Here is a 26688-nt window from a genome sequence, read left to right as displayed (position 1 = left end):
AATTTTTATAATGAATTGGAAAATAATAGACAATGCTCATTTATACACATACAAAAAACTTTTCTGGTACAGAGTTCCTCAGAGAAATTACAGAACAGGCAGATTCATTTTGGATTCACTTTGATTTCCTTCACTGGATCTGAAGAACACAGATGTAACTGAGTGCTTACCCCAGCGTCCCCCGGCCTGACATGGGAGGACTCGGTGGTTTCTGAGTAGGAGGGTTTGTTCTCGACAGCGTGCCAGTTCTTGCAGGCTGGTTATTTCCATGCTAAAATGTGGAAAGGAACGCTTTTATTTTTATATCAAATTGTTCTCTTGGTGTTTTGACACCATGTATTATTATTTTTTAAATATCAGAATGTGAAATAAGGATTCCCAGACAGCTTTAATAACAGACTTTGGTACTATATTTTAAAAAGTCAAAATACCACTTGCACTTGGCTTTTCATATTATTTTGCGCCCTTCATGCCAATTAATTGCAAAATACAGGTGAGATTACTCAATTTTATATATTATTTTATTGTTATACATGCTCACTGAGATCTAACTTTTCTGCAATTCAAATATTCGGTTTCCTGAAATTTTCGAAACGTGTGCATGAATACAAACTACAGATCTCAGTGTCAGCTTGCTAACATATTCATCTGAAAAATCATCTCTATCCCAACAACTCAGTAACAAAGTCACATGTAATGTCTGGGAAACCTCCTAATTGTAAGTCAATAAAAGCAAGGCAACTATCAAAAAATGAGCAAAGCAATAAATGTTAGCAAAATTAATGTTCCTATATAAATGCAGATGTCAATATATCTTTGATATATTAACACATCCAAGCTAAATGTTGCTGATTTGAACTGGGTTTGAGTATATTTAACCCATGTAAATCCTATGGGGAAAAAAGCAGACAGACATAGGAGAAGTTTTCAAGTTTTAGTGGCTCTGCAGCCTCTATCAATACAGAAGGAATACCGTGGATCAAGTGATAAGTAGTATCTCTTACCTTGGCTTTTAGCCACTTTACGTTGGCAAAAAAGGGGGGAAAAAGTAGAAATTAATTCTAGATATCTTATCTGATAGGACAATTACTTGATTCATGTTAATAAGCTTTTACCCAGTCATATTTTAAGTATTTTATAAAGAAAAGACATCCACAAGCAGTAGGGAAATATTCATAGGTATCATATATTTATTCAAAGTAATATATTCATAAGAAAATTACCACTTAATTATGCCAATCTCATGCAAATTATGTAATTTCTTAGGTCAGTATTTTATCCTATCAAACTAATTCAACTGAATCATGGATGATAAAAAACAAACTCTGATTTAAATACAAACACATAGCTCATTAAACGTATGGCTATTTTAATGCCTCAGTGCACAAACCTTAAGCCTACTGGACAATGGATGCTCATGCTTCATTATTGGAATGGTACAGAATTTTAAAGAGTGATCAACTGTAAATGTTAAAATCCAAAATTACGGGTTGCTTCCAAATTCAGAAAAGGACCTAGCAGCTCAGGGTTTAAAACAAAATTACAATGCACCATAACATCTTAGCCAAATTCTAATTAAGGAACAAACAAACAAATAGGGTCTGGAAACCCTCTCATGTGTAGCTTAAGAATCCAAATCCTAAGAGGCCAGCACTAGTAAATAGAGTTTGTTTTAGTTCTAAATTTCCTTCTGAACAAGTCTGATCAAAATTCAGAACTGAAAAAAAGCTGCTTTCATCCTAAAGGCTACATCTTTAAAACCTGGCCAGCTTATATATATGAACTAATGTGTCCAAAGCAGCCTACTTGCAACATGCCACTTAAGGAAAATTATCTTCAGATTGAAGACTTTTTCTACACTGGGGAAAAAGGGGTTCCCTCAAGTTCTTTCCATCTCATTTGCCATTCTAAATTTGTATCTTATCATTTTTCAAGTGACCATAAAAGCAACATTAAGGAAAGCATCCAAAAACGGAATATACCTTGCTTGACCCATATTCTTATTGCTAGAAACTGTGCCAGAACTTTGGTATTCTTTAACATTTGTTTAGAATAACACGGCTCATTATTATCTAGATTAAACAATGTCTGGAATCCTACCTTGCCACTACATTTCACAATTGGATTTAGAAATTAAATTTGAATAACCTCATTATCTTTGAAGAAAAGACATATTAATGTGATAGCATTAAAATACACTAAATACTATTCTAAAGTAACTTAGAAATATTCTAAATATGACCATACATCTTCCCTCATATGCTGTTTCAAGTCAAAGAGAAAACAAAAAAATAGCACTCAAGTATAAACTAGTCCCAAATGAAAGGGTGAAAGGATAATTTATTTGGGAATAAAAATTCTACTTGAATTCTGCTACTGTGTAATGGTGTAACCTTTACCTGTTATGGAGCACAGCCTCCTCTGTTAAGTGTGTGTAAATTTACACAAAGATGTTAGGAGCGTTGGAAGGAAATGATCTCTATACCTTACAACTCAAAATGTAATTGGTTAGCAACTTAAAAACTTCCATTTCAGTGTCTCCCAAGCACGTTTTAGAACTAAAACATCTTAAGGAAATAAAACTAGGCTTTTTATTTCCTTAAGATCTCACTTCATTTCCTTAACATTTACATTTATGGATGAGTCAGTTTACCAGCTCCCTGGACTCTAAGGTTGAAAACAATAGAACTCTCTTATTCCACCCTTTCTGCAGGCCCTAAGTAGATCATAAGCTTCGCATACCACAGGAATGAAAGTCTGTAAGATGCCAGTTCCTCTTTGAAATGATTCCACAGTTCATTCCTCTTAATAAAACTGAAACCTTTAAAAACACCATTCCTATGTATTATAAAGCTTCAGTGTTTCCATTAATAAAACAGAACAACCCTTAGATCACATGATCTTTTCAAAGCTTGAAAACAAAGACATATGTGGAAAATCCTTCACAAGTTATGAACCAGGCTCTATAGCTATTATTATTAACAAATAATTTTAAATGTTTCTACTATGTATTCAAGTTTACTCTGAAACTGTATAGCCTGCAAATTTTTAAGAGAATACAATATGAAGACACTTACCTTGACACCGTGGCCCACATCATCCAGAACTGTATAGTCAATAGGTTTCCGAATATACCTTACAGGTCGCTCCATGTTCGCAGGTGCTATTATTTTGTGAGTTCTTGATGTATTTTTATTTGTTGTCAAAATACCAATCTCTCTTCGAGCTACTTTCTCTTTATGAATGTCCACAGTCTATATTTTAAATTTGAACAAAGCAAGAAAATATTGTTTGGCAGAGTACATAATATATATAATGTCCACATATTAAGAATGTATCACATGTCTATTTTTCAGTGAATACTACTACATGCTCCCCTTCAAAATTAAGCAAATTAATATCTTGGACGCTGAAACATGGGATCTCTAAAGCTGATTAAAAGCACCAACTAAACTATTGGTTTTGATTCCAAAGTGATTCTGAGGGAAGCGATTTTCTCTCCCAAAGACCTGGTGTGTGTGGAAAGGGAGGGCTCCTACTCTGTGTCGCTTACACTTTATTTTGCGTAGATACAGACCAGATAAAGAAATCAGAAATTACAACCAGATGAAGTAACTACTATAGTGACACACGCACAATTTATTTGCAATTACTCTAAAGGTGTTCAGAGCAAGATATCCAACTAGGTTGAGAAGGCTTTAATAGAGTAAGTACATTTTAAAAAATAAACAAATATTAGAGGCAAATTATGGAAATTATTTAAGGCAAGAAGAACAACATATTACAGACAAAGGTTTAAGAAGGAAAAAAAAGAAGACCAGAGAAAACCAGGGGTTACAATTTGGCAGCAAGGAGCCCACACATCTGCAGCCTACCTAGTACTGGCCTTTTTTTTTTTTTTTAAGGCAGAAATTTTTATTTATTAAAATGTGTCCTTCAGTAATATGTTAGCATACATACAATATACACACATACATCTGTACATTCTTTGACACACCTCACGGATTGCCACCATAAGTTTAACCAATAAATTAAAACTAAAAAAGGGTCGGGGGGGGGGGCGAAGGAGATGTGGGGATGCATGGAACTAAGGGCAAAATTTCCATGTTTCATCTGGTAAGAAACTGCAAATTTCTCAGAAGTTCCCTGGGGAAAACCTGTGACCAGAGAATCTCTGAAATAAAAGTACAGAAATCCCTGCCCCCCAAAAAGATTCCAAAAGATGCAGTTACAAGTGTGCTTCTCAAAACAGGAGCATTCATTCCACTTCATACTCTGGCTTCTGCATCTTCTGGCCTCAAGATAGTCTTGCCCTCAGCTGGGGCAGAGAGGTTCATATGGGCACTTGGGCTTGGTGCACCGGGGGCTCTGGGTGTTGAGGGGCAGGCTGCAGCCTGGGAGCGAGGGGAGCCACACTCATCTGAGGTGATGTCTGGCACGTCATTAGTACTGGCCTTTATAGCTTTAAAGAAGGTAGGTTTTTGTTTTTCTTATTTAACTGTCAGTATTTTAAAAAAAAAAACTGGATAGTAGTCAGCACATGAGAAATAGTTACACGACCACTCAGCAGTTTAAGCTTTGGCCTAACAGTAATGAGTGAGTAGCCATTCCCTTCTCTAAAGGACCTTCCTGACCCAGGGATCGAACTCAGGTCTCCTGCACTGCAGGCAGATCCTTTACCATCTGAGCCATCAGTGAAGTCCCAATAGTAATGAAAAACCAATAAAAAATTCAAATTGAGCAATATCATCAGGTCTATATTCTAAAAGATCCCTCTTGCACAGGAGGACAGAGAGAAGACTACTGGGATGAGACCAGTTAGAAAGCAGTAAGAAAACAGAAGCATGTGAAATGAACTGAAAGGGAGTGGAGGTGGGGGCACTGTCAGGAAATAAAGGTTAATGTTATGTGTATTTCTGCACACCTTGTGAGAAGAGATGCTGATTCCCTGGCCTTAGAAGACATAGTGTCTCCTCAAAGTACAAAAGGCAGGCTTACTGTCCAGTATAACAAAGATAACGTCAGAAGGCTTACTGCTGCTGCTGCTGCTGCGGCTAAGTCGCTTCAGTCGTGTCCGACTCTGTGAGACCCCACAGACAGCAGCCCAACCAGGCTTCCCCGTCCCTGGGATTCTCCAGGCAAGAACACTGGAGTGGGTTGCCATTTCCTTCTCCAATGCATGAAAGTGAAGAGTGAAAGTGAAGTCACTCAGTCGTGTCCGACTCTTAGCGACCCCATGGACTATAGCCTACCAGGCTCCTCCATCTATGGGATTCTCCAGGCAAGAGTACTGGAGTGGGGTGCCATTGCCTTCTCCGCAGAAGGCTTACTGACCATTATAAAAGAGCTGGTCCCCTAAGCTGGGAGCTCCTTTCCTGGAACACACCTGACTGTGTACAGCCAGGCACCATCTGGCTGTCTTGGACATATCCTATAGAAAGTGGGGCTGGTGTCTGATACAGTGTTGACTATGACAATAATGACCTTTGTCTCTAACCTGGAGTCTCACGTCTTCTCCTCACATCTATGGAATTGTGGCTGGCTTAACTTGTGAGCATCCGCTAAGGGTAAAACCTCAAAACCCTTGCAATGTTTGAAGCTTTGGTAATGAAGATGGAGTGCTAACAAAGACAAAGTTTTTTAGAGTTGGAATGAAAGGATAGCTAATGAAAACTGAGAGAAGTCCCTGGGAATCGTGAGTGAACATGATCAACTCGTGTGGTCCTCCAGGCAGTCTCTGGTCCTCTACTTCAGGGCTTAGTAATGAGGCTGAACTGGGGCGGCAGCTTCAGGACAAGTACCAGGAAGTAGTTTCAAAAACAGCAGCCTGAATGATGCCCTGGCTACTGTCAGCTACTCACTAAGCTCACCTGGTGGACCCTGAAAACAACTAGTAATATTTATCTGCAGAGGGAGGCAAGGGTATATAAGGTTCTCTCAGTGTATCTATACTGAGCATGAAAGAAGGAAAACTGTAACCACTCTAAACAGAACCAGGAGAACCTAGAACTCTGGCTAGTTTGCCTGGGAGACTGAGGGGTCGGAGGGGACACATAACGTTTGTTAAAGCAGAAAGGCAACAGCTGGCTATCTTCCTGCTCAGTCCCTCCTGCAGTTTGTCTTCTCAACCTTCTATTCATTCGAGATGAGGCAAAGACCTCGGCATTTTTGACAGTGGGCCCTGTCTGCTGAGACAGCTTTGGCCCTTTGGGGAAACTTTCCCCGAAACAATCTCCCAAGGGCACTGATTTGTCCTGCAGGCTCTTCCATCCTCAACTGGGTTTTAAATGATGATGAAGGTAATTCACCAGAGAAGGAGAAACTCACGCAAAGATTAAATTCTGTCAGCCCTGCCAGCTTCAGAAAACTCCCAGTCCTACGTTGATATCAAACAAGAATTATAGAGCTGGTCTTTTGACAATGGAGCAGCCAAGAGCCCACATAAGGTGAACTCCTAAAAACAATGATGCCACCGTGCACATCAAGCCCAAGTCAACCAAAGAGTACAAATTCAGGCCCCCCGCCAAAAAGTAATAAGGCTATAGCTGCTGAATAAAGGTGTTCCCAACAGAATGGATGGTGTCCATCAGTAATGATGACTTTGCTACAGAAAACAGAATGCAGGCCTTTAGGTGGGCCGGAAATGCTCCCAGCCACAGCACTGCTCAAAACAAATAAACTGACCTTGTTTACTGAAAGCCACTCTCTCCCAACCTCCCCATACACCCTTAAGAGAAAGATGATTAAGGGTGGGGCCAAGTTCTCCAGGTTCCCAAGAGAAACTGAAGACCAAGCATACCTGGGTGTGTGAGAGCACTCTGGGGAAGGCAGGACATTTTATAGCTGGCTGATATAAACATATTGGAGCCCATGTCCCCATCCTGTGGAAGGAGAGGGTATCTGCTTTCAGCTACAGCTTTGGGTGTGGTTCACAGTGGGGAACAGAAGCTAATGCACCCTTCTGGGTGGGGTTCTTGGGACCAACTCAATGGATTACTGTGATGCTTCCACCAATTATACAATGAATGTATAATTGGTATTGATATTCTTCATGCTTGCACAGTGAATGCTCTGAAGAGCCAGAGGAGATTTTGCCAACTGGGAAAGAGTGGCATGTAGAAAAGCACTAGTGGTCCCAGTGCCCACCATCCTTAGGACCCTTCTGAGTACAAGTTTCTGTGCATGGATGATTGTACTGACTGGAGCCTCTGGCAAGAGGAACAGCCTCCACTGGAGGTGCCCCTTGGGTTTGGTGTATTCAAGAATCCAGCCAGTCCAGCTCCTATGACATCCCAGCTTTACATGAAAGAGTGGCAGCTACATCTTTAGGGAAAATGTCTCTTCCATACTGCTACCTAAACCAACACTGTTGATTCACAGAAAGTGAAAGTGAAGTCTTTCAGTCGTGTCCGACTCTTTGCGACCCCATGGACTGTAGCCTACCAGGCTTCTCCGTCCATGAGATTCTCCAGGCAAGAATAATGGAGTGGATTACCATTTCCTTCTCCAGGGGATCTTCCCGACCCAGGGATCGAACACGGGTCTCCCGCATTGGAGGCAGATGCTTTAACTTCTGAGCCACCAGGGAAGCCCATTGATTCACAGAGGATCCTCTAAATGCCTGGGCCTGGTGCATTAATAATTCAACTAAGCTGACACCCCGTGGTGTTCTATGGGCCGCTGTGCTGTTTGACCTCAGAGACAGCTACACAGAATTGAGAAGTGGGTATGGCTGCTATGCTCCGTGGGCGGAGCTCAAGGATGTTCTCACAGATTTGGCCGATATTCCCTGTGATAAACCCTGTGAGATTTTTACTCATCTGAGGCTGGTACCCATTGGGAATAGCTGTTTGGGTCTGCTACTTGGAAAATGACAGACTGACATCTTAAACATGGGCCATATAAATTGTGGAGACAAATCACAGTTGCTGATGAGACCATGTGGGTCATTAACACATGGCCACGGTAAGGGCCCATGGTTTGACGAGGCCAGCTGCAGTCCAGCTGCTGATGAAGCCTGCACTGCCCAGGCCGCCATCACTGCCGGCAGATCCATCACCATTCCAGATGCGTCAACACGTGGACCATCATGAACAGACGCAGAGTAAAGGACTCTGTTCCTCATGCAGAGGTAACCACTGCATCCCACACTGTGAGTCCAGGAGAAAGACCCATCTGTCTCCTGGAGAGAGATGCCACATCTCCCACTATTGGCAGACTAACTACTAACTACAGACCTTTAACCCCATCTTCAGACCATCAGTGGTGCCTCACATCAAAGGCACTCTTTCATGTTATGGTATTACAATCCCGATCCAATCTGCTGACTCCAGGTGCCAATTCCTCCAGGTGTCTTTCCAACCACCACCCCCAATTCCTGTAGCTTTTCATTCAGTCACCGCAAGGGGCAGATGAATGCCACCTCACTGGTGGCATAGACAAGTAAGACAGATTTGACTGACTACCTTCAGGTAATCCTCCCAAAATAAAACAAGTACTAGATTCAGATATTTGTACTGAACTGGGATCCCTGATGCCTACCATCTGTGCAGGAGAGGACACTGGAGAAACAGCTGGCCTCTGCTCCCTAACACCTGTGCTGGGCGGGGACGGGGAGGACACTCTTTACAGAAGTACTTAAGCGGAAGTCAGGCATTAACTTACCTCCCTCCAGAAATGTGGTGACTTGTACTTTAGGGGTGATTCTAAGAGATCAGAAATGTGGTGACTTGTACTTTAGAGATGATTCTAAGAGATCCTCAAGCATTTAAGCAAGCACCACCAGTAGATCCTATACCCGCAGACAGCTATGACCTCTCCAAAGTATAGCTATTCTTGACTAAGTAGGAAGAGCTCTCCAGAGGCATAACTGATTTTTTAATTATGTGTAGTCTGTTCCAAACTATTTAACCCTAAAATGGGAGTTATCTAATTAGAAAGGGTGGTTTGAACTGTCCCTGACTTAAGCTGAGGTGAACAATGACATCATATCAGCCCTGGAGCCATTCGGGTCAGGGTCAACTATTCAGGTCAGGCCAGTCTTGTTATGGATGAGACAGAACCGCCCCAGACTTCCTTCCTGCAGACCAGGCCAAGGCTGTGCACTACAGCATTCTCTTGCAGTACTTGCATCAGGTAGAAAGTCAGTGCAGAAACTTGGAAGAGAAAGCCACTTGGCTCTCTAGAGTAGACCCTGAAAGGTTATAGTATTTGTTCAGCTGGCTGGTCGAGGACCCTGGGGAGCCAAACTGAGGTCAATATTGCAGTTTGGCCTCATTCTAGTACCATGTTGATAGTACGTAAACTGAATTACATGTTTTATGAGACAAATTCAATGGCTCTGGTCCCAGGTTCTGTTAGACAGGTTACTCAGGGTGGTCAATCAGGAAATTTTGCCAGAAGCCAAGAAGGTAGAGAAATGAGGAATGAATATTGTTGGAAGGCAATTACCCTTGGACCCATCGCATTTCTGTACGTCTTGTAGGTAGAGGCAGTCTCTTTGTCCCAGACTGTTTTAAGTACGTCTACATAGTAAACAGCCAGGAAGGACAAAAACGTCACCCTCAGGAACAACAGGCAGGTTTGCTCACTGTCTCACGCAAAAAGATGTCATCTCCCACCAGGGTTAAGGTCAGGCAGGCTTTCTGCCCATTATGGAAGTCTGGGGGGCTCCTCTCCTGTAAGAGACTATACTACACATCCGGAAGCATCACCCACCCTCCTCACAGTCTATGGAGCTCCGGGTTGGGAAAAGCAGCACGGATGCCAACTCTGGCTCCTGCCCCTGTCATGAGTCATCAAGTCTTATGTCTCTTACTGAGAAATCCTGTGTCTTCTACCAACATCCATGAAACTATGGAGGGAGCTAACTTGTTAAACTGGAGTTAGCTAAATTTGTGTGTGTGTGTGTTCATGTGTGTGTGCACATGTCCGCATGTACCCCTACATGTCTTACATACTTTTCTTTTCTAGCAGGTCCAGCACAAGATTAACCAGTACACATTTTGCTTGGTACGGAATTAAAGTTTTGCTACTTATTACTCCACAGAAGGGAAAATACTGAGATTTCATCAGAATATTAAAAAAGATAGATCACCTTGGTTTGCTCCTGATCCCATCAACGCTCATTCTCTGTCTCCTTTACAAGGTCACCTGACAAGTAAGGTGCCTCCATGTTTAGTCATAGGTTCTTCCCCTTTACAACCTACCCCTGACAAATTCATCCACATTCAGGTCTAAATTACTACTACACTTCCATAAGCTCTTCTCCATTCTAGACCTCTCTTCTACACTACAGAATCATACAAACACCGGTGATGTTCCTCTTGGATATTTCAATGGTACCTCAAAATGAATGTGCCCAAAATATACAGAATTGCCTTAACCAGCCTTCCTCCTTCAGTTCTCTATCAAGTTAAACAGTTCAGACATCTACAACTCACTTCATATCCAGTATCATTAAATCTTGTCACATTTTCCTTTAAGTAACAGAAATGTGTTTCCTTGTTTCCAACACTTCAATTTAGTCAATCTACTATCATCTCTCACCCTGGCTACTGCATCTGTCTTCTAACAGGCCCATTTGCAGCCAATCTAGCCTCTTTCCAACTGTTCTCCATAGTATAACCACTGTGATCTTCACCAAAAAGACTAAACTTGCGAAGACAAAATGAAAAAATCTGAAGCTATCTGCTTAATCCTTCTGAAAAGAACATCCCATTTTAGTTTCCAGTCTTCATGGGGAAAAAAAAAATTCAAAATGGCTCAAATATCACAGTGTCCACAACTCCCTTTAAAATCATCTTTTTTTTTAATCCTTATTTCCCTCAATCACTGTAGAACTATTCAGGACATTATTTCCAATTACCTGAAAACTTTTTTCTGAGTTTACTCCCTTACCAGTCTCCTAACTGGGAATAAGGAGAGTCTACATCATTACCCCACCAGTGGTATACAGCCCTCCAAATGGCAGGGTGAGTGAATGCGGCAGCAGCAGGAGGGGAACAAGCCGGAAACGTCTGTATGACAGCACGATTATGTTCACCAGGCCAAAGTCAGCTTTTCCAGGGAGACTGGTTCCTTCTCACACTTGAATTTCCTTACTTTCACACTTTATCTTTAGCTGTCAAAAGAATCAGTCTGATATAAAGAAAATTAATTTTTAATTCTAATAAACATAAAATTCAAGAGTCTCCCAAGTTGAGAGGGACTAGCAGGTTGCAGCACCCTTACAGCAATCTCTGGTCCCATGAAGCTCAGGTGAAACCACTACAATAAACCAGATGTACTATAAAGCCAAAGTAAGTAAGACAGCAGGGTTCTTAAACAGAGTTAAATAAATGGACCAATTCAACAGAAGACAGAGCTCAGAAACAAACTCATGATCATAAGGAACCCTGTTACCTTACAGTGACTGCACAGGGCCAAAGAATGCATTACTTAAATAGGGCAACTTGTTTGCCAGATAGAAAGAAACACAGAAAATGGACCCCTATCTCACACTCACTAGAAGGAAAAACCAATTCCAGATTAATTAAATATAAATGCAAATAAGTGGCAAATTTATACTTGAACTATTACATTAATGAGAATGAACTACTATGAATAAAATATACGAATTACAGATAAATAGTAGAAACATAATGCTGAATTTTAAAAAGCAAGTTATATACAGGGTTTTGGTTTTGACTACATATAGCCTTAATCTATTTTTATAAAACTCAAACCCAAACAAAACTATTTAAGGATACACATATATATGATAAACTTTAAAAGGGCAAGAAAATAACAACACTCCTTGGGAGTAGACTGAAGCACACAGGTAGAACTGACCATTTTCCAGTAAACTTTGGTGGTAGAACCACATGTTTATTTTGTTATAAATTTTATGTTACATCACATTATTCTTTTGAATGTTATTAAGTATAACTTTTTGAAGTATTTAATTGCACAAAAAGCACAAACAGAGCAGGGAGAAAAAAAATGACTAATATTCCTGGAGCACCATCATAAGACTCCATAAAAGAAACCTCACTTTAGCCAGGTGTATTTGGCAGGCCAAACAGAAGAAAGCAGACTGGGGGTGGGGCGGTGGGGGAGTGGAGGTGGAGGTGAGAGGGATAACAAGCAAAAGGAACAGAACAAAAAAAAGGCCAAAAGGCATGAAAACACAACATCTGCCTAGAGATAAGAGACAATTTAAAAGAGCATGAATAAAAATAGGTTGAACAGTACTCATATTAAGGAGGTACTAAAGAAAGGCTAAAAAACTGGAAAACCAAATTTGATGGTTTCTTTTTAAAGGGTCGAGTGAGCCCTTAATAAAATGGGAAGGGGAAGTAAATAGGAATAGGTAAAATAACTTGTATAGAAGGCAAAGGTTCAAAGAAAAGAACATGCACAGTATTCCAGGAGTGATTCTATCTAGAAAGAAAAAGTTTTCTAAAATGAATGTTGAAATAAAAAAGAAAAATTTCACAAGTAGACAAGATTTAAAATTGCCCTTTTTTCAGGTTTAACTATTTTAAATTATGAAATGCTTCAAACATACGATGATAAAACAAACATCCACATACACACCACTCAGATTAAATACAGATTAACATTTTGTCTTGTTCCCTTTTAAGACATGATTATTTATAAAGTTATTGTACAGAAATACATTGTTTTAACCATTCTCCCCCTTAGCACTTTAGGAAGTTCCAGGGTGGTAAAGGGGGTAGGGGGTAAAGTCAGGAAGGAAGGAAAGAAAGCATATGCTCCTTTTAAATATATTCTCCAGAAAAAAAAATCCTTTTTAATTATCGAAAGACAGACTGGAAAGAACATGACGCAGCAAAACTACTTAATATTTCACATATTTTCTACACTATCATATTGGGAGGGCTACTGTCCCCATAAATGCCCGCGCCCATAGAGGGAGGCATTATAGGTTTCAAGCAAAGAATCTTGTATGTAAGTAAAATCACAATAAATGCTCACTGAAAGAGTAACTACAGAATGAAAACCAAAACACTTTTGCCCTGAATAGAAAAAGGAGGAGTATGAAAGGGGTAGAAAAAGTGTAAAAGAGGCCTGAGACAAGCCACACACAGAAAGCCTTCAGCCGAGAAAGAGACAATCTTTGTCTGTTACGGCTTCTTTTGGAGCAGACTTTGGAAATGGCCCACTGCCCAAAATTCTGTGTTACAAGCCTTTGTTCAATAAGCCTGGAACAAGGTCCCAATCAACTGTGAAGTTAACTTGATTCAGAATGACCTATATATACACACACTATAAAAAAAGATCTATTTAGAAAAGATGAGCTGCAAAATAAGACTCTGGTGGAAAAACATAATATAATAAAACACTCAGAATTATTCCAAAATATTTTATCCTGAGAAAGACTGAATCTGTCACTAATACTCTGGCCTGCATCCAATTTTTTAGTACAACCCAAGGACATTTTTCTGTCCGCTAACCTCCTGCTTAAGAATATAATGCACACTTTAGAACACTCTACATGGCAATTATGTGTCCACCTCAAAAATATGTATTTTTTGTTATGTGGTTGATTTAATCATTTTATCCAAACCAGGATTTAAAATAAATATGAACTTTCAAGAGGACATTAGGGAGGAAGGGGGGAAGTCTCAAGAGGGAGGTGATATACATATAACTATGGTTGATTTGTGTTGTATGGCAGAAACTGACACAACACTGTAAAGAAATTTTCTCCTCCCAAAAAAATTTTTTTAAAAAAAAAGAACATTAGGTCACAGTTCATCTTTTACATGTCAGGTCATGAACGTGTACTTATTCCCAACTAGTACTCCTTTTCGTTGTTCAGTTGAGTTCAGTCGCTCAGTCGTGTCCGACTCTTTGCGACCCTGTCAATCGCAGCACGCCAGGCCTCCCTGTCCATCACCAACTCCCAGAGTCCACCCAAACCCATGTCCACTGAGTCGGTGATGCCATCCAACCATCTCATCCTCTGCCGTCCCCTTCTCCTGCCCTCAATCTTTCCCAGCATCAGTGTCTTTTCCAATGAGTCAGCTCTTCACATCAGGTGGCCAAAGTATTGGAATTACAGCTTCAAAATCAGTCCTTCCAATGAACATCCAGGACTGATCTCCTTTAGGATGGACTGGTTGATCTCCTTGCAGTCCAAGGGACTCTCAAGAGTCTTCTCCACACCACAGTTCAAAAGCATCAATTCTTCAGCACTCAGCTTTCTTTACAGTCCAACTCTCACATCCATACATGACTACTGGAAAAACCATAGCCTTGACTAGACGGACCTTTGTTGACAAAGTAATGTCTCTGCTTTTCAATATGCTATCTAGGTTGGTCATAACTTTCCTTCCAGGGAGTAAGCGTCTTTTAATTTCAAGGCTGCAATCACTATCTGTAGTGATTTTGGAGCCCCGAAAAATGTTTTAATATTTCAGGAGTGTCCCTATCCTCTCAAAAAGATAATACATTAAAAATTCTGTAGAAATTTCAGGCATTGCAATATAATGACTTCAAGTGCACAGACTCAAGAACCAAACTGCATAGATTTAAAAGTAAACTCTACCATTTACTAGTTGTGTAGCCTGGAGCAACTACTTAACTATTCCATGCCCTCACAGTTTTCTTATCAAACAGACAAGGTTTAAAAACAAATAATTTTATCAACTTCACACAGTTAATATGAAGGTTTTAATATGGATAAAGGATTTTCAACACTATCTATCATCTGGAAAAAACTAACGTTAGCTTTTCTTGTTGTTATTCTTTGTTCCCCAATCCATACTCAAGTGTTTAACTGAGTTTACCAGATGGTGTTAAACCAGTTAAAGCTTATAGCCTATACCAAACACAACTCTTACAAGCAATCTTAGAAATTAAAAATTGTTACTTAGTTCATTTATGTTATTCCAGCTACATTAAACATATAATAAGGAGTACAAATCGAATCAGTATAATCAGAAGGGTTAAACCCAACACTTCAAAGGGATTTGGAGTGTACTTAATAATAACCCCTTCCGAGCCTCATTTCTTTCATATTCATCACAGGAATATTTTTGGTCCTGTAATTCTTACAAGAAAGGACATCATTTGGGGATATTCATAAAGAAAGATTATTTAAAGGTACAAGTTGGTAGATTAAGAGAACTGATTACACTGGTTTTATATATTTATACACATACACACATCATGCTGCTGTGCTGTTTAGGTGCTCAGTTGTGTCCAACTCTTTGCAACTCCATGGCCTACAGCCTGCCAGGCTCCTCTGTCCATGGATTGTCATGGGATTTCCCAGGCAAGAATATTAGAATGGGTTGCCATGTCCTTCTCTAGGGGATCTTCCTGACCCAGAGGCTGAACCTACGTCTCCTGTGCTGGCAGGTGTATTCTTTACCACTCTGCACCTGGCAGGTATGTACCACCTGCCACACACATACACATTTTTTTTTCTTCTCCAGAATGTTAAAGGGATATAAGAGGAGAAAAATGAGTGGACAAGAATGTCCAACAAATCGTTAAATATCAGAAAGCAAATGGAGGCAACGTTAACTAACTGAACAGAACAACAGGAGAAGCTAGAACCCCAAACACCCTCAGATGGCAAGGCAATTTATTCTACAAGAAAAAAAATGATCCCTGAGAGCCTGAGAATTCAGAAGCAACAGGTTCTTTAGACTACAAAAGTGAGGGAAAAAAATCAAAATCACAATGAGATACTACTTGATATCCACTAGGATGGCTGTTTAAAAAAAATAGAACAGAGCTTCCGAGCACGTGGAGAAACTGAACCCGGGCCACACTGCCAGTGGGAATGTAAAATGGTGCATCCACTTAGGGTAACAGCCAGCAGTCCCTTGAAGGGTTAAACACAGAGTTACCACAGGATCCAGCAATTCCTCTCATAGGTATATAACCAATGTACCTGAAAACATATGTCCACACAGAAACTGGTACACAGATGTTCATAGCAGTGTTATCCGTTAATACCCCCAACTGGAAAAAATACAAATATTCATTAACTAATAAATGGATACATTTGCTATTTCCACAAAATAGAATACTATTTGGAAGTAAAAAGGAATAAGCACTGGCACATGCTCCAATATGGATGAGCTTTGAGAACATCATGCTAAGTGAAAGAAGACATCACAAACGACCACTTACTACATAATACCATTTACATGAAATTCCCAGAACAGGCAAATCTATAGGGAAAAAAGTAAACGACCAGTTGCTGAGGGCTAGGTGGAGAGAGAAGGCAGGGACTGAGGAGTGAGAGCTAAGGAAGATGGAAGTTTCTTTTGACGTAATGACAATATTCTAAAATTTCTGTGGTGATGCACTGCAACTCCATGAATATAACAAAACTGTATGGTATGTGAATTCTATCTCAATAGAACTGTTTTTCTTTTAAAAGTGAGTAACAAAGAAGAGGTTACAACAGACAATGCAGAAATACAAAGGATTATAAGAGACTATTATGAACAACTATATGGCAATAAAGTGGATAACCTGGAAGAAATGGACAGATTCTTAGAAAAGCTCATTCTTCCAAGACTGAACCAGGAAGAAATAGAAATTATGAAAAACCCGATTACAAGCACTGAAATTGAAGCTGTGATCAAAAATCTCCCAAAAACCAAAAGCCCAGGACCAGATGGCTTCACAGGAGAATTCTACCAAACATTTAGAGAAGAGCTAATGCCTACCCTTCTAAAACTCTTTCAAAAAATTGCAGAGGAAGGAACATTTCCAAACTCAATTCTATGAAGTGAAAGTGAAGTCGCTCAGTCGTGTCCAACTCTTTGCAACCCCATGGACTGTATAGCCTACCAGGCTCCTCTGTCCTCCTACCAGGAAAATCCTCTGGGATTTTCCAGGCAATAGTACTGAAGTGGATTGCCATTTCCTTCTCCAGCAGATCTTCCCGACCCAGTGATGGAACCCAGGTCTCCCGCATTGTAGACAGACGCTTTACCGTCTGAGCCACCAGGGAAGTCCCATCAAAGACAACACACACAAAAAAGAAAACTACAGGTCAGTATCAATGTATTGCAACATAAATGCAAAAACATAGATGCAAAAATCCTCAACAATATTTTAGCAAACAGAATCCAACAACACATCAAAAAGCTGATGATCAAGTTGGGTTTATTCCAGGAATGCAAGGATTCTTCAATATATACAAATCAATCAATGTGATACACCATATTAACAAATTGAAAGATAAAAACCATATGATCATCTCAATAGATGCAGAAAAAAAATTTGACAAAATTCAGCACCCATTTATGATTAAAACTTTTCAAAAAACGGGCATAGAAGGAACCTACCTCAATACAGTAAACACCACATATGGTAAGTAAGTGTTAGTTGCTCAGTTGTGCCCGACTCTTTGTGACTCCATGGACTGCAGCCCACCAGGCTCCTCTGTCCATGAGATTTTCCAGGCAACGATACTGGAGTGGGTTGCCATTTCCTTCTCCAGGGGAATCTTCCCAACCCAGGGATTGAACCCTGGTCTCCTGCACTGCAGGCAGATTCTTTACCGACTGAGCTACAAGGGAAGCCCATATATGATAAGCCTACAGCAAACATTAGTCTCAACAGTCAAAAACTGAAAGCATTCCCTCTAAGATCAGGAACAAGACAAGGGTGTCCACTTTTACCACTATTATTCAACATAGTTCTGGAAGTCCTAGCTACACCAATCAGAGAAGAAAAAGATATACAAGGAATTCAGATCGGAAAAGTAAAGCTCTCACTGTTTACAGATGACATGATACTGGACATAGAAAACCCTAAAGATAGTATCAGAAAATTACTAGAGCTAATCAGTTAACTCGGAGAAGGCAATGGCACCCCACTGCAGTACTCTTGCCTAGAAAATCCCATTGATGGAGGACCCTGGTAGGCTGCAGTCCATGGGGTCACTAAGAGTTGGACACAACTGAGCAATTTCACTTTAACTTTTCACTTTCATGCATTAGAGAAGGAAATGACAACCCACTCCAGTGTTCTTGCCTGGAGAATCCCAGGGACGGGGGAGCCCAGTGGGCTGCCGTCTATGGGGTCGCACAGAGTCAGACATGATGGAAGCGACTTAGCAGCAGTAGCAGCAATCAGTTAACTTAGCAAAGTTGCAGGATACAAAATCAATACACAGAAATCACTTGCATTTCTATATACTAACAATGAAAAATCAGAAAGAGAAATTAAGGAATCAATCCCATTCACTACTGCAACAAAAAGAATTAAATACTGAGGAATAAACTCACCTAAGGAGACAAAGAACTGTACACAGAAAATTATAAGACACTAATGAAAAAAATCAAAGATGACATAAGCAGATGGACAGATATTCCAAATTCCTGGGTAGGAAGAATCAGTATCACGAAAATGACTATACTACCAAATGCAATCTACAGATTCAATGTGGTCCCTATCAAATTACCAATGGCATTTTTCACAGAACTAGAACAAAAGAATTCACAATTCATATGGAAACACAAAAGACCCCGAATAGCCAAAGCAGTCCTGAGAAAGAAGAATGGAGCTGGAGGACTCAACCTTCTTGACTTCAGATTATACTACAAAGCTACACTCATCAAGACAGTACAGTACTGGCACAAAAACAGAAATATATACCAATGGAACAAGACAGAAAGCCCAGAAATAAACTCATGAGCCCAATGGTACCTTGTTTTTGACAAAGGAGGCACGAGTATAAATGGAGCAACCACAGCCTCTTCAATAAATGGTGCTGGGAAAACTGGACAGCTACATGTAAAAGAACGAAAATAGAACACTTCCAAACACCACACACAAAGATAAACTCAAAATGGATTAAAGACGTAAATGTAAGACCAGAAACTATAAAACTCTTAGAGGAAAACAGAACACTCAATGACATAAATCAAAGCAAGATCCTCTATGACCCACCTCCTAGAGTAACGGAAATAAAAACAAAAGTAAACAAGTGGGACCTGATTAAACTTAAGGCACAGCAAAGGAAACTACAAGCAAGGTGAAAAGACAACCCACAAAATGGGAGAAAATAATAGCAAATGAAACAACTGACAAAGGATTAATTTCCAAAATATGCAAGCAGCTCATACAACTCAATACCAGAAAAACAAAGAACCCAATTAAAAAGTAGGAAAAAGACCTCAACAGACATTTCTCCAAAGAAGACATACAGATGGCTAACAAACACATGAAAAGATGCTCATCATCGCTCATTATTAAGTGAAGTGAAGTCACTCAGTAGTGTCCGACTCTTTGTGACCCCATGGACTGTAGCCTACCAGGCTCCTCCGTCCATGGGATTTTCCAGGCAAGAATAGTGGAAAGGGTTGCCATTTCCTTCTCCAGGGGATCTTCCCAACCCAGGGATCGAACCCAGATCTCCCCCATTGTAGGCAGACGCTTTACCATCTGAGCCACCAGGGAAGTCCTTTATCGCTCATTATTAGAGAAATGCAAATCAAAACTACAATGCGATATCACCTCACACTGGTCAGAATGGCCATCATCAAAAAGTCTACAAACAATAAATGCCGGAGAAGGTGTGGAGAAAAGGGAATGATCTTGCACTGTTGGTGGGAATGTAAATTGATACAATCACTATGGAAGACGGTATGGAGATTCCTTTAAAAACTAGGAATAAAACTACCATATGACCCAGCAATCCCACTCCTAGGCATATACCCTGAGGAAAACAAAATTGAAAGAGACACATGTATCTCATTGTTCATTGCAGCACTATTTACAATAGCTAGAACATGGAAGCAACCTAGATGTCCATCAACAGATGAATGGATAAAGAAGTTGTGGACATATACACAATGGAATATTACTCAGCCATAAAAAGGAACGCCTTTGAGTCAATTCTAATGAGGTGGATGAACCTAGAGCCTATCATACAGAGTGAAGTAAGTCAGAAAGAGAAAGATAAATATCATATTCTAACGCATATACATGGAATCTAGAAAAATGGTACTGAAGAATTCACTTACAGGGCAGCAGTGGAGAAACAGACATAGAGAACAGACTTATGGACTTGGGGCGAGGGGAAGAGAGGGTGAGATGTATGGAAAGAGTAACATGGAAACTTATATTACCATATGTAAAATAGACAGCCAACACAAATTTGCTGTATGGCTCAGGAAACTCTAACAGGGGCTCTGTATCAACCGAGAGGGGTGGGATGGGGCGGGAGATGGGAGGGAGCTTCAAAAGGGAGGGGATATATGTATACCTATGGTTGATTCATGTTGGGGTTGGACAGAAAACAAAATTCTGTAAAGCAATTATCCTTCAATAAAAAAATTTTTTAAAAAAAGTGAGGAACAGAGCTAAAAGCTGGAGAATTAACTGTATTAGATTTGGGTAAGGCCTGCTCACACCACCAAGTGACAGTCTCCATCACGTATTTATAGTTTCTACTTAAGCATTTTAGTCCCTCATTCTTAAACAGAAGCAGACTAGAACCACCAGATCATCTAAGACAACACAGCATGGCAGGGTGAGGGGAGACCTAAAACAAAACTAAAACTAAAAAAAAAAGAACCTCCCCCCCCGAATTCTGCACAGATTAGAGGAATCCTTTTCTGAAAAGGATTTATATTACATGAAATATATATGTACGTATTATATGAAGCATAGAAGGTAATTAATTCATTGACAAAAACCCAACTTGTGAAAAAGAAACAAACATTCTGAAAAATTAAAAAGAACAGTAACTGATACACTGAAATTTATTTTTGAGATGTCTTCCAAAGGTAAAGAAACAAGAAAGGAAAACAGCACCAAAACATTAATTTAAAAAGTCTAATATCTGAATCTAGAAAAAATGGGAATATATGAATCTATGAATATTCCCAGAATAACAGGAAAACAAAGAAATAACACATAGCACCCCAAAATACAGGAGCATATCCCCAAATGCCAGCATAATGTACTTTCAAAAGACCAAGTTATATCCCTGTGAAATTTCAAAATATCACAGCTAACAAGAATAAATATTCCGAAGTTTTCAGAGAGAAAAAGGCAAATTACATACAAAGAATCAGACACATCAGACATCTCAGTGACAATACTGGAAGCTAGAAGAAACGGACTAGATTGCCTTTCAAAGTATGGAGGGAAAATAATTTTCATTCTAAAACCAAAGCAGTCCAGCATAGTGATAATAAAGCAGATTCTAAAGCCAGACTTTCTGGTTCAAATAATGCCATTTAATAAACGTATGATTCTGAACAAGTCAAATAACCTCTTTGAATATCAGTTTCTTCATCTGGGAAGTGGGGTTGTTGTGAGGGTGAATTAACTCACAGGTGTTCACATGTGTAAAACATCTGATACACAGTAGTGTCTTAGTCGCTCAGTCGTGTCCAACTCTTTGCGACCCCATGAACTGTGGCTCACCAGGCTCCTCTGTCCATGGGATCCCCCAGGCAAGAATAGTGGAGTAGGGTGACTTTCCCTTCTCCAGGGGATCTTCTCAACCCAGGGACTGAACCCAGGGTCTACTGCATTGCAGGCCTGATACCCAGTAGTTACTATCAAAGTGCTCTAGAGAACAAGACTGAGTATAGAAAGGGGCAAAACAGATCTCAGCTTTTAACTATAATCCCTTTGGTAGTATCTGACTGGCCTGGGCACACTCACATAGTATCAGACAGGAGGAGGGAATTGTGAAACAAAGTCCAATGATAACTGCTCAGTAGAGAATAATATCTATACGCCTTTAGTTCAAACGAGACAGAAAAATAGAAAACACAAATTTGTATTGAAAGAGAACCACCTGACCAGTCAAGAATAGAAACAGGAAGTAATAAGAGAGTGTCTTGGTCTGGCTGAGCATCAGAATCAGAATAACCCAGGACAGGTGGGGTCAGTTAAAAGAAAAAAGGCAGTTTGTCAATAAGAGCAAAACAGAGGACTCAAAGAAAAGAAACTGACTTTCAGTTCAGTTCAGTTGCTCAGTCCTGTCTGACTCTTTGCAACCCCATGAATCGCAGCACACCAGGCCTCCCTATCCATCACAAACTCCTGGAGTTCACTCAGACTCAAGCCCATCGAGTCAGTGATGCCATCCAGCCATCTCATCCTCTGGCGTCCCCTTCTCCTCCTGCCCTCAATCCCTCCCAGCATCAGAGTCTTTTCCAATGAGTCAGCTCTTCATGAGCTGGCCAAAGTACTGGAGTTTCAGCTTCAGCATCATTCCCTCCAAAGAAATCCCAGGGCTGACCTCCTTCAGAATGGACTGGTTGGATCTTCTTGCAGTCCAAGGGACTCTCAAGAGTCTTCTCCAAAACCACAGTTCAGAAGCATCAATTCTTCGGCGCTCAGCCTTCTTCACAGTCCAACTCTCACATCCATACACGACCACAGGAAAAATCATAGCCTTGACTAGATGGACCTTTGTTGGCAAAGTAATGTCTCTGCTTTTGAATATGCTATCTAGGTTGGTCATAACTTTCCTTCCAAGGAGCAAGCGTCTTTTAATTTCATGGCTGCAATCACTATCTGCAGTGATTTTGGAGCCCAAAAAATAAAGTCTAACACTGTTTCCACTGTTTCCTCATCTATTTCCCATGAAGTGATGGGACCAGATGCCATGTTCTTAGTTTTCTGAATGTTGAGCTTTAAGCCAACTTTTTCACTCTCCACTTTCACTTTCATCAAGAAACTGACTTTAGCCACAGTTAAATGACAAGCTTGTTCAAAGATGAGATTCACTGAGGTTTGGGGGTTGAGGGTTTTTTTTAAGGCTAAATTAAAAGCATTTAAAATTAAAAGATAACAGGAAAACAAAAAGGAATACCAACTGAGGCAATATGGCAGATTAGACACCTGCAAACTCTCCCAGTTATGAACTGCCTAAACATACTTGATAGACTCTTTAAAAATTCAGAGTCCAATATTAAATACAGCAAACAATATCCAGGGAGGAGGGAGAAGGGGGGACTAAAGATCAGAGCAGAAAACATCAAAGAAGTTACTCCATAGGGGTTTGCTGGCCACTAACAGACTTAAGACTTACACCAAAAGGGAACAAGGGCTTCCCTGGTAGCTCAGCTGGTAAAGAATCTGCCTGCAATACAGGAGACTCCGGTTCGATTCCTGGGTCAGGAAGACCCCCTGGAGAAGGAAATGGCTACCCACTCCAGTATTCTTGCCTGGCGAATTCCATGGACAGAGGAGCCTGGCAGGCTACAATCTATGGGGTCACAAAGAGTCAGACATGACTTTGCGACTAACACTTTCACTTTCAAATGGGAACAAAACAGAAGGTCTTGGTTTGCTGAATGTGGGAAGGTAGAAGTGACATGGCAAAAGGATCTCTGCAGATGTGATTAAGAATCTTGAGACAGAAAGATTATCCAGGATTACTGATATGAGCTCATGTCATCACAAAAGTGTTTACGAAACTAATATACATACACACACACACACACACACACACACACACCCCTGAGGGGGGGGCGGGGAGGGCAGCTATCCAAGAAAGTATAACAAGTTCCCATGTTTTCAGCTACAAAACTCTTAACAGTCCTTGATTGATCGTACCCCAAGAACACTTGGCAGAATAACAGAATAAACTGTCTAGGAATACGTCTTCAATTTATTTTACCAATGTATCACCCTCAGCATGCAGAGAGACCTCAAAGATGATATCTTAAGATGGGCTCACAACCAAAATTTATACAACACATAAGGAAATAATTCACCATAAGCAGGAAGCAGCATACACACATATACGCACATATATACAAGTGCACACTTACACAGTAAGGCCTCCAGAGGATGTTAATCCGAAAGAGAATGTTAATCCAGAAGAAAGGAAACTAAGAGAATCGATGACATGAATAAAAGGCACAAAATAATGGTGGTTCATCTGAATCCAAATAGTTCAATAACTAAGTGTATATGCAATAGATGCCCCAGTTAAAAGAAATGTTACACTATTTTTGTTTTTAATTTTTTATTGTTGGCTTGTGGGATGTCAGCTCCCCATTGAGGGATTGAACCTGGGCCATGGCAGTGAAAGCTGGGAGGAATGCTAACCACTAGTCTACAAGTGAACTCCCACACTGTATTTTTTATAAAATCCAGTTATTCTTAGAAGAGGCAAATCTTAACAGGAAAAAGTGGAAAGTAAAAGAAAGGGAAGGATATATTCTATATGTTAACATGTAGTATATTAATGATATCAAGACAAAATAGGCTATAATTTTTAAAAACTCGAGGGCCAGAGAATATTTTATTTCATACTAATGCTGTTTTTCATCAAAAATAGTTTTACATGAATTTACTCAATGGAGGTTTTATAATTTATACTTTGCTCTTCAAAAAGAACAAACTAAAAACATTAGAGAAGCTACTTCCATGCCAAGCTTGGAAAAGGGAGGGGACAATTTTAGAAAAAATGAACACGTGTAACTGCACATAAAACTGCAGGTGGCTAGAAAGGAAATCAGCTCAAAGGAAATACAACTAAAAATAGGCTTAGAACAGCGGTCTAATGCCTTCATTTGGATTTTCAAATTATTTCAGAGCTAAAATGCACACAATTTGTTTTTAACCAAGAGGGTTATTTTAGAAATAATTTCTGCCATAATTAAATACATTTATTTATGTCTTAGAAGTTCTCAAGTACCATTTGCAACTCAGAGACCAAAGGATTTTTAAATGTGCAATGATCTTAATGGCAAAATACAGCACAGTTAATTATTTTTGACAAGTTGAAATAAAAATTCCTATGACAATAAATTTTGCTGGATCTCTAACAAAACATTCTTAGGAGTGTTATGCCTTGATGTGTGTCATGCCAGATTCTTTAATAGAATTCCTCTATCTTTAGATATTATTACGAATTTATAAGCCCTAATGCTAGAAACACTTAGAAAAAGACTTAAAAGTAAGCAAAAAAGTTTTCTTAAAAAAATTAAGACAATGAAAGTGGTTTTTAAATAGGAAGCTACTGCCTCCAAAGTCTCTTTATCACATGAATTTACTCATGAAGAAAGATTAAACATATTCATACCGACATTCTACAAATTAACTGGTCTATAGTTTTCAAAAGTATCAAGGTCAGGTAAAGTTGAATGTAGACTGAGGAACAGTGGCAGACTGAAGAAGGCCAAGGAGACAGGATAACTAAATGCTTCTGAACTGGCTCAATTTCCCATAAAGTTACTGAACAAACTGGCAGACTGAAGTAGCAATTTGAGTAGAGAGTAGTAATATATCCATGTTAATCACCTGATTTTGATGCTTGTATAACAGCTATCCAGTAGCATGTATTTGTGTCTAGAAAATACACACCCAAGATTTCAGGACTGATGGGGCACCACAGCAGCAGGTTATTCTCAAACAGTCCAAAACAAAAAAGTTCTTTGTCCTATACTTGCAATTTTCTGTGAGTTTAAAATTGTTGCTCCTTCCCCTCCAAAAAAAAATTTTGAAGTCATCTTTACTACTTACTCACAAAAATGAGAGCAAGATTTTTTTTTTAAGTTCCCTGATTCAGAGGTATTTAGCAATCAATGTTCCATTAACCTATGAAGGAACACAACCAAGAAAAATTTCTCTAAGATAAGGATACAATGATTTTTTTCCCCATCAACTGAAATTAAAAGGAGACAGGCCCCATTCAAAACTGTAACAAATTCCAATGACTCTAAAGTCTCTTGCATTGAGCTTCTCTAAAGAGAGTCTGTGACCTTCTACTTTAATTTCATTTGTTGAAATTAATGGATGCATGCATGCTACGCACTGGGATGATCACAGCAGAACCCCATGGAAGGCAAAGGAACAGGACAAATTAACTAGGTAATTCTAACAATAAATGATTTGAAAGGGAACTATAGGATGCTGTAAAAACAATCAGCAGAGAATTCTAATAATATGTGCACAGGTCAGAGACAAGGCAGAAAGGGGCATTCAGGAAAACCACACTTTAATAAAATTCAGGGTAAGACCTCAATGATGAGTGGGAGGGACCTGACCAGATGAAACATGCCTGTAACAATATGAGTCATGTATGTAGAGAGACTTTTATCCCTACAACTTAAAAATCCTAGATGGGTTAGTAATAAGAAATAAAGCCAAAAATAAAGGCAGGTGCCAGGCCTCGTAAAGAACCTTAAATGCTGTTAAAAAGATTTTAGGATTTTTATTCTTGCAGTCCAGTCACTAACTTCCAAACCGTTTTTATTGTTCATCCTAATTTCAAGTCAATGCTTACACAGAATCTCAATATGTAATATAAACAAAAGCAGCACTAACCTAGCTAAAGTGTAAACAGAGTGCTCTAGAACTTCATCAGCTGAGCCTCCTGCTTTCCTAAGTGAGAGCAAAGGCAAAAACAGGAGAAAAGAGATGGGCTCAGTATGAGAAATAACAAGCTGGGCTGCATTAGCCAGACTTCCAATCAGAAACTGATGAAATATTCCAATTAGAAAAATTCAAAGACCATTTATAACAGAGGGATTAAACACAAAGGAATGGGAAGGGACACGGGAACAGAAGTAGGTACAGGAGCCAATGTTCTCAGCAGGAAGAGCTAAAATCCTAAATCCAAAAGGACAAGGGCAGGAGGATCACCAGAATGAGGAGGACGAAGTCACCCAGACAAGGCCACCTTGAGAGGAACAGGGACTTGTCCTGAACACAGCCAGTCCACTG

General features: G+C 39.7%; 1 protein-coding gene across 14 annotated transcripts in view; it reads right to left on the bottom strand.

Annotated features, from left to right (window-relative positions):
• ABI1 (abl interactor 1) overlaps positions 1 to 26688 on the bottom strand; it is an 87773-nt gene that overhangs the window by 22348 nt on the left and 38737 nt on the right. For 9 of the 14 annotated variants that reach the window (XM_019972965.2, XM_019972966.2, XM_019972955.2 and 6 more), the window contains exons 3-5: positions 3078 to 3254; positions 1005 to 1019; positions 171 to 271 (exon numbers count right to left, since the gene is read on the bottom strand). In XM_019972965.2, coding sequence (XP_019828524.2) covers positions 171 to 271; positions 1005 to 1019; positions 3078 to 3254 — 293 coding nt within the window. The remainder of the gene's footprint in view (positions 1 to 170; positions 272 to 1004; positions 1020 to 3077; positions 3255 to 26688) is intronic. The other 5 variants (XM_019972957.2, XM_019972961.2, XM_019972956.2 and 2 more) reach the window with 1 other exon arrangement.

This window comes from Bos indicus, chromosome 13 (assembly GCF_029378745.1).
Source record: "Bos indicus isolate NIAB-ARS_2022 breed Sahiwal x Tharparkar chromosome 13, NIAB-ARS_B.indTharparkar_mat_pri_1.0, whole genome shotgun sequence".
NCBI lineage: Eukaryota > Metazoa > Chordata > Mammalia > Artiodactyla > Bovidae > Bos > Bos indicus.
This window is presented reverse-complemented; position numbering and strand designations above follow the sequence as displayed.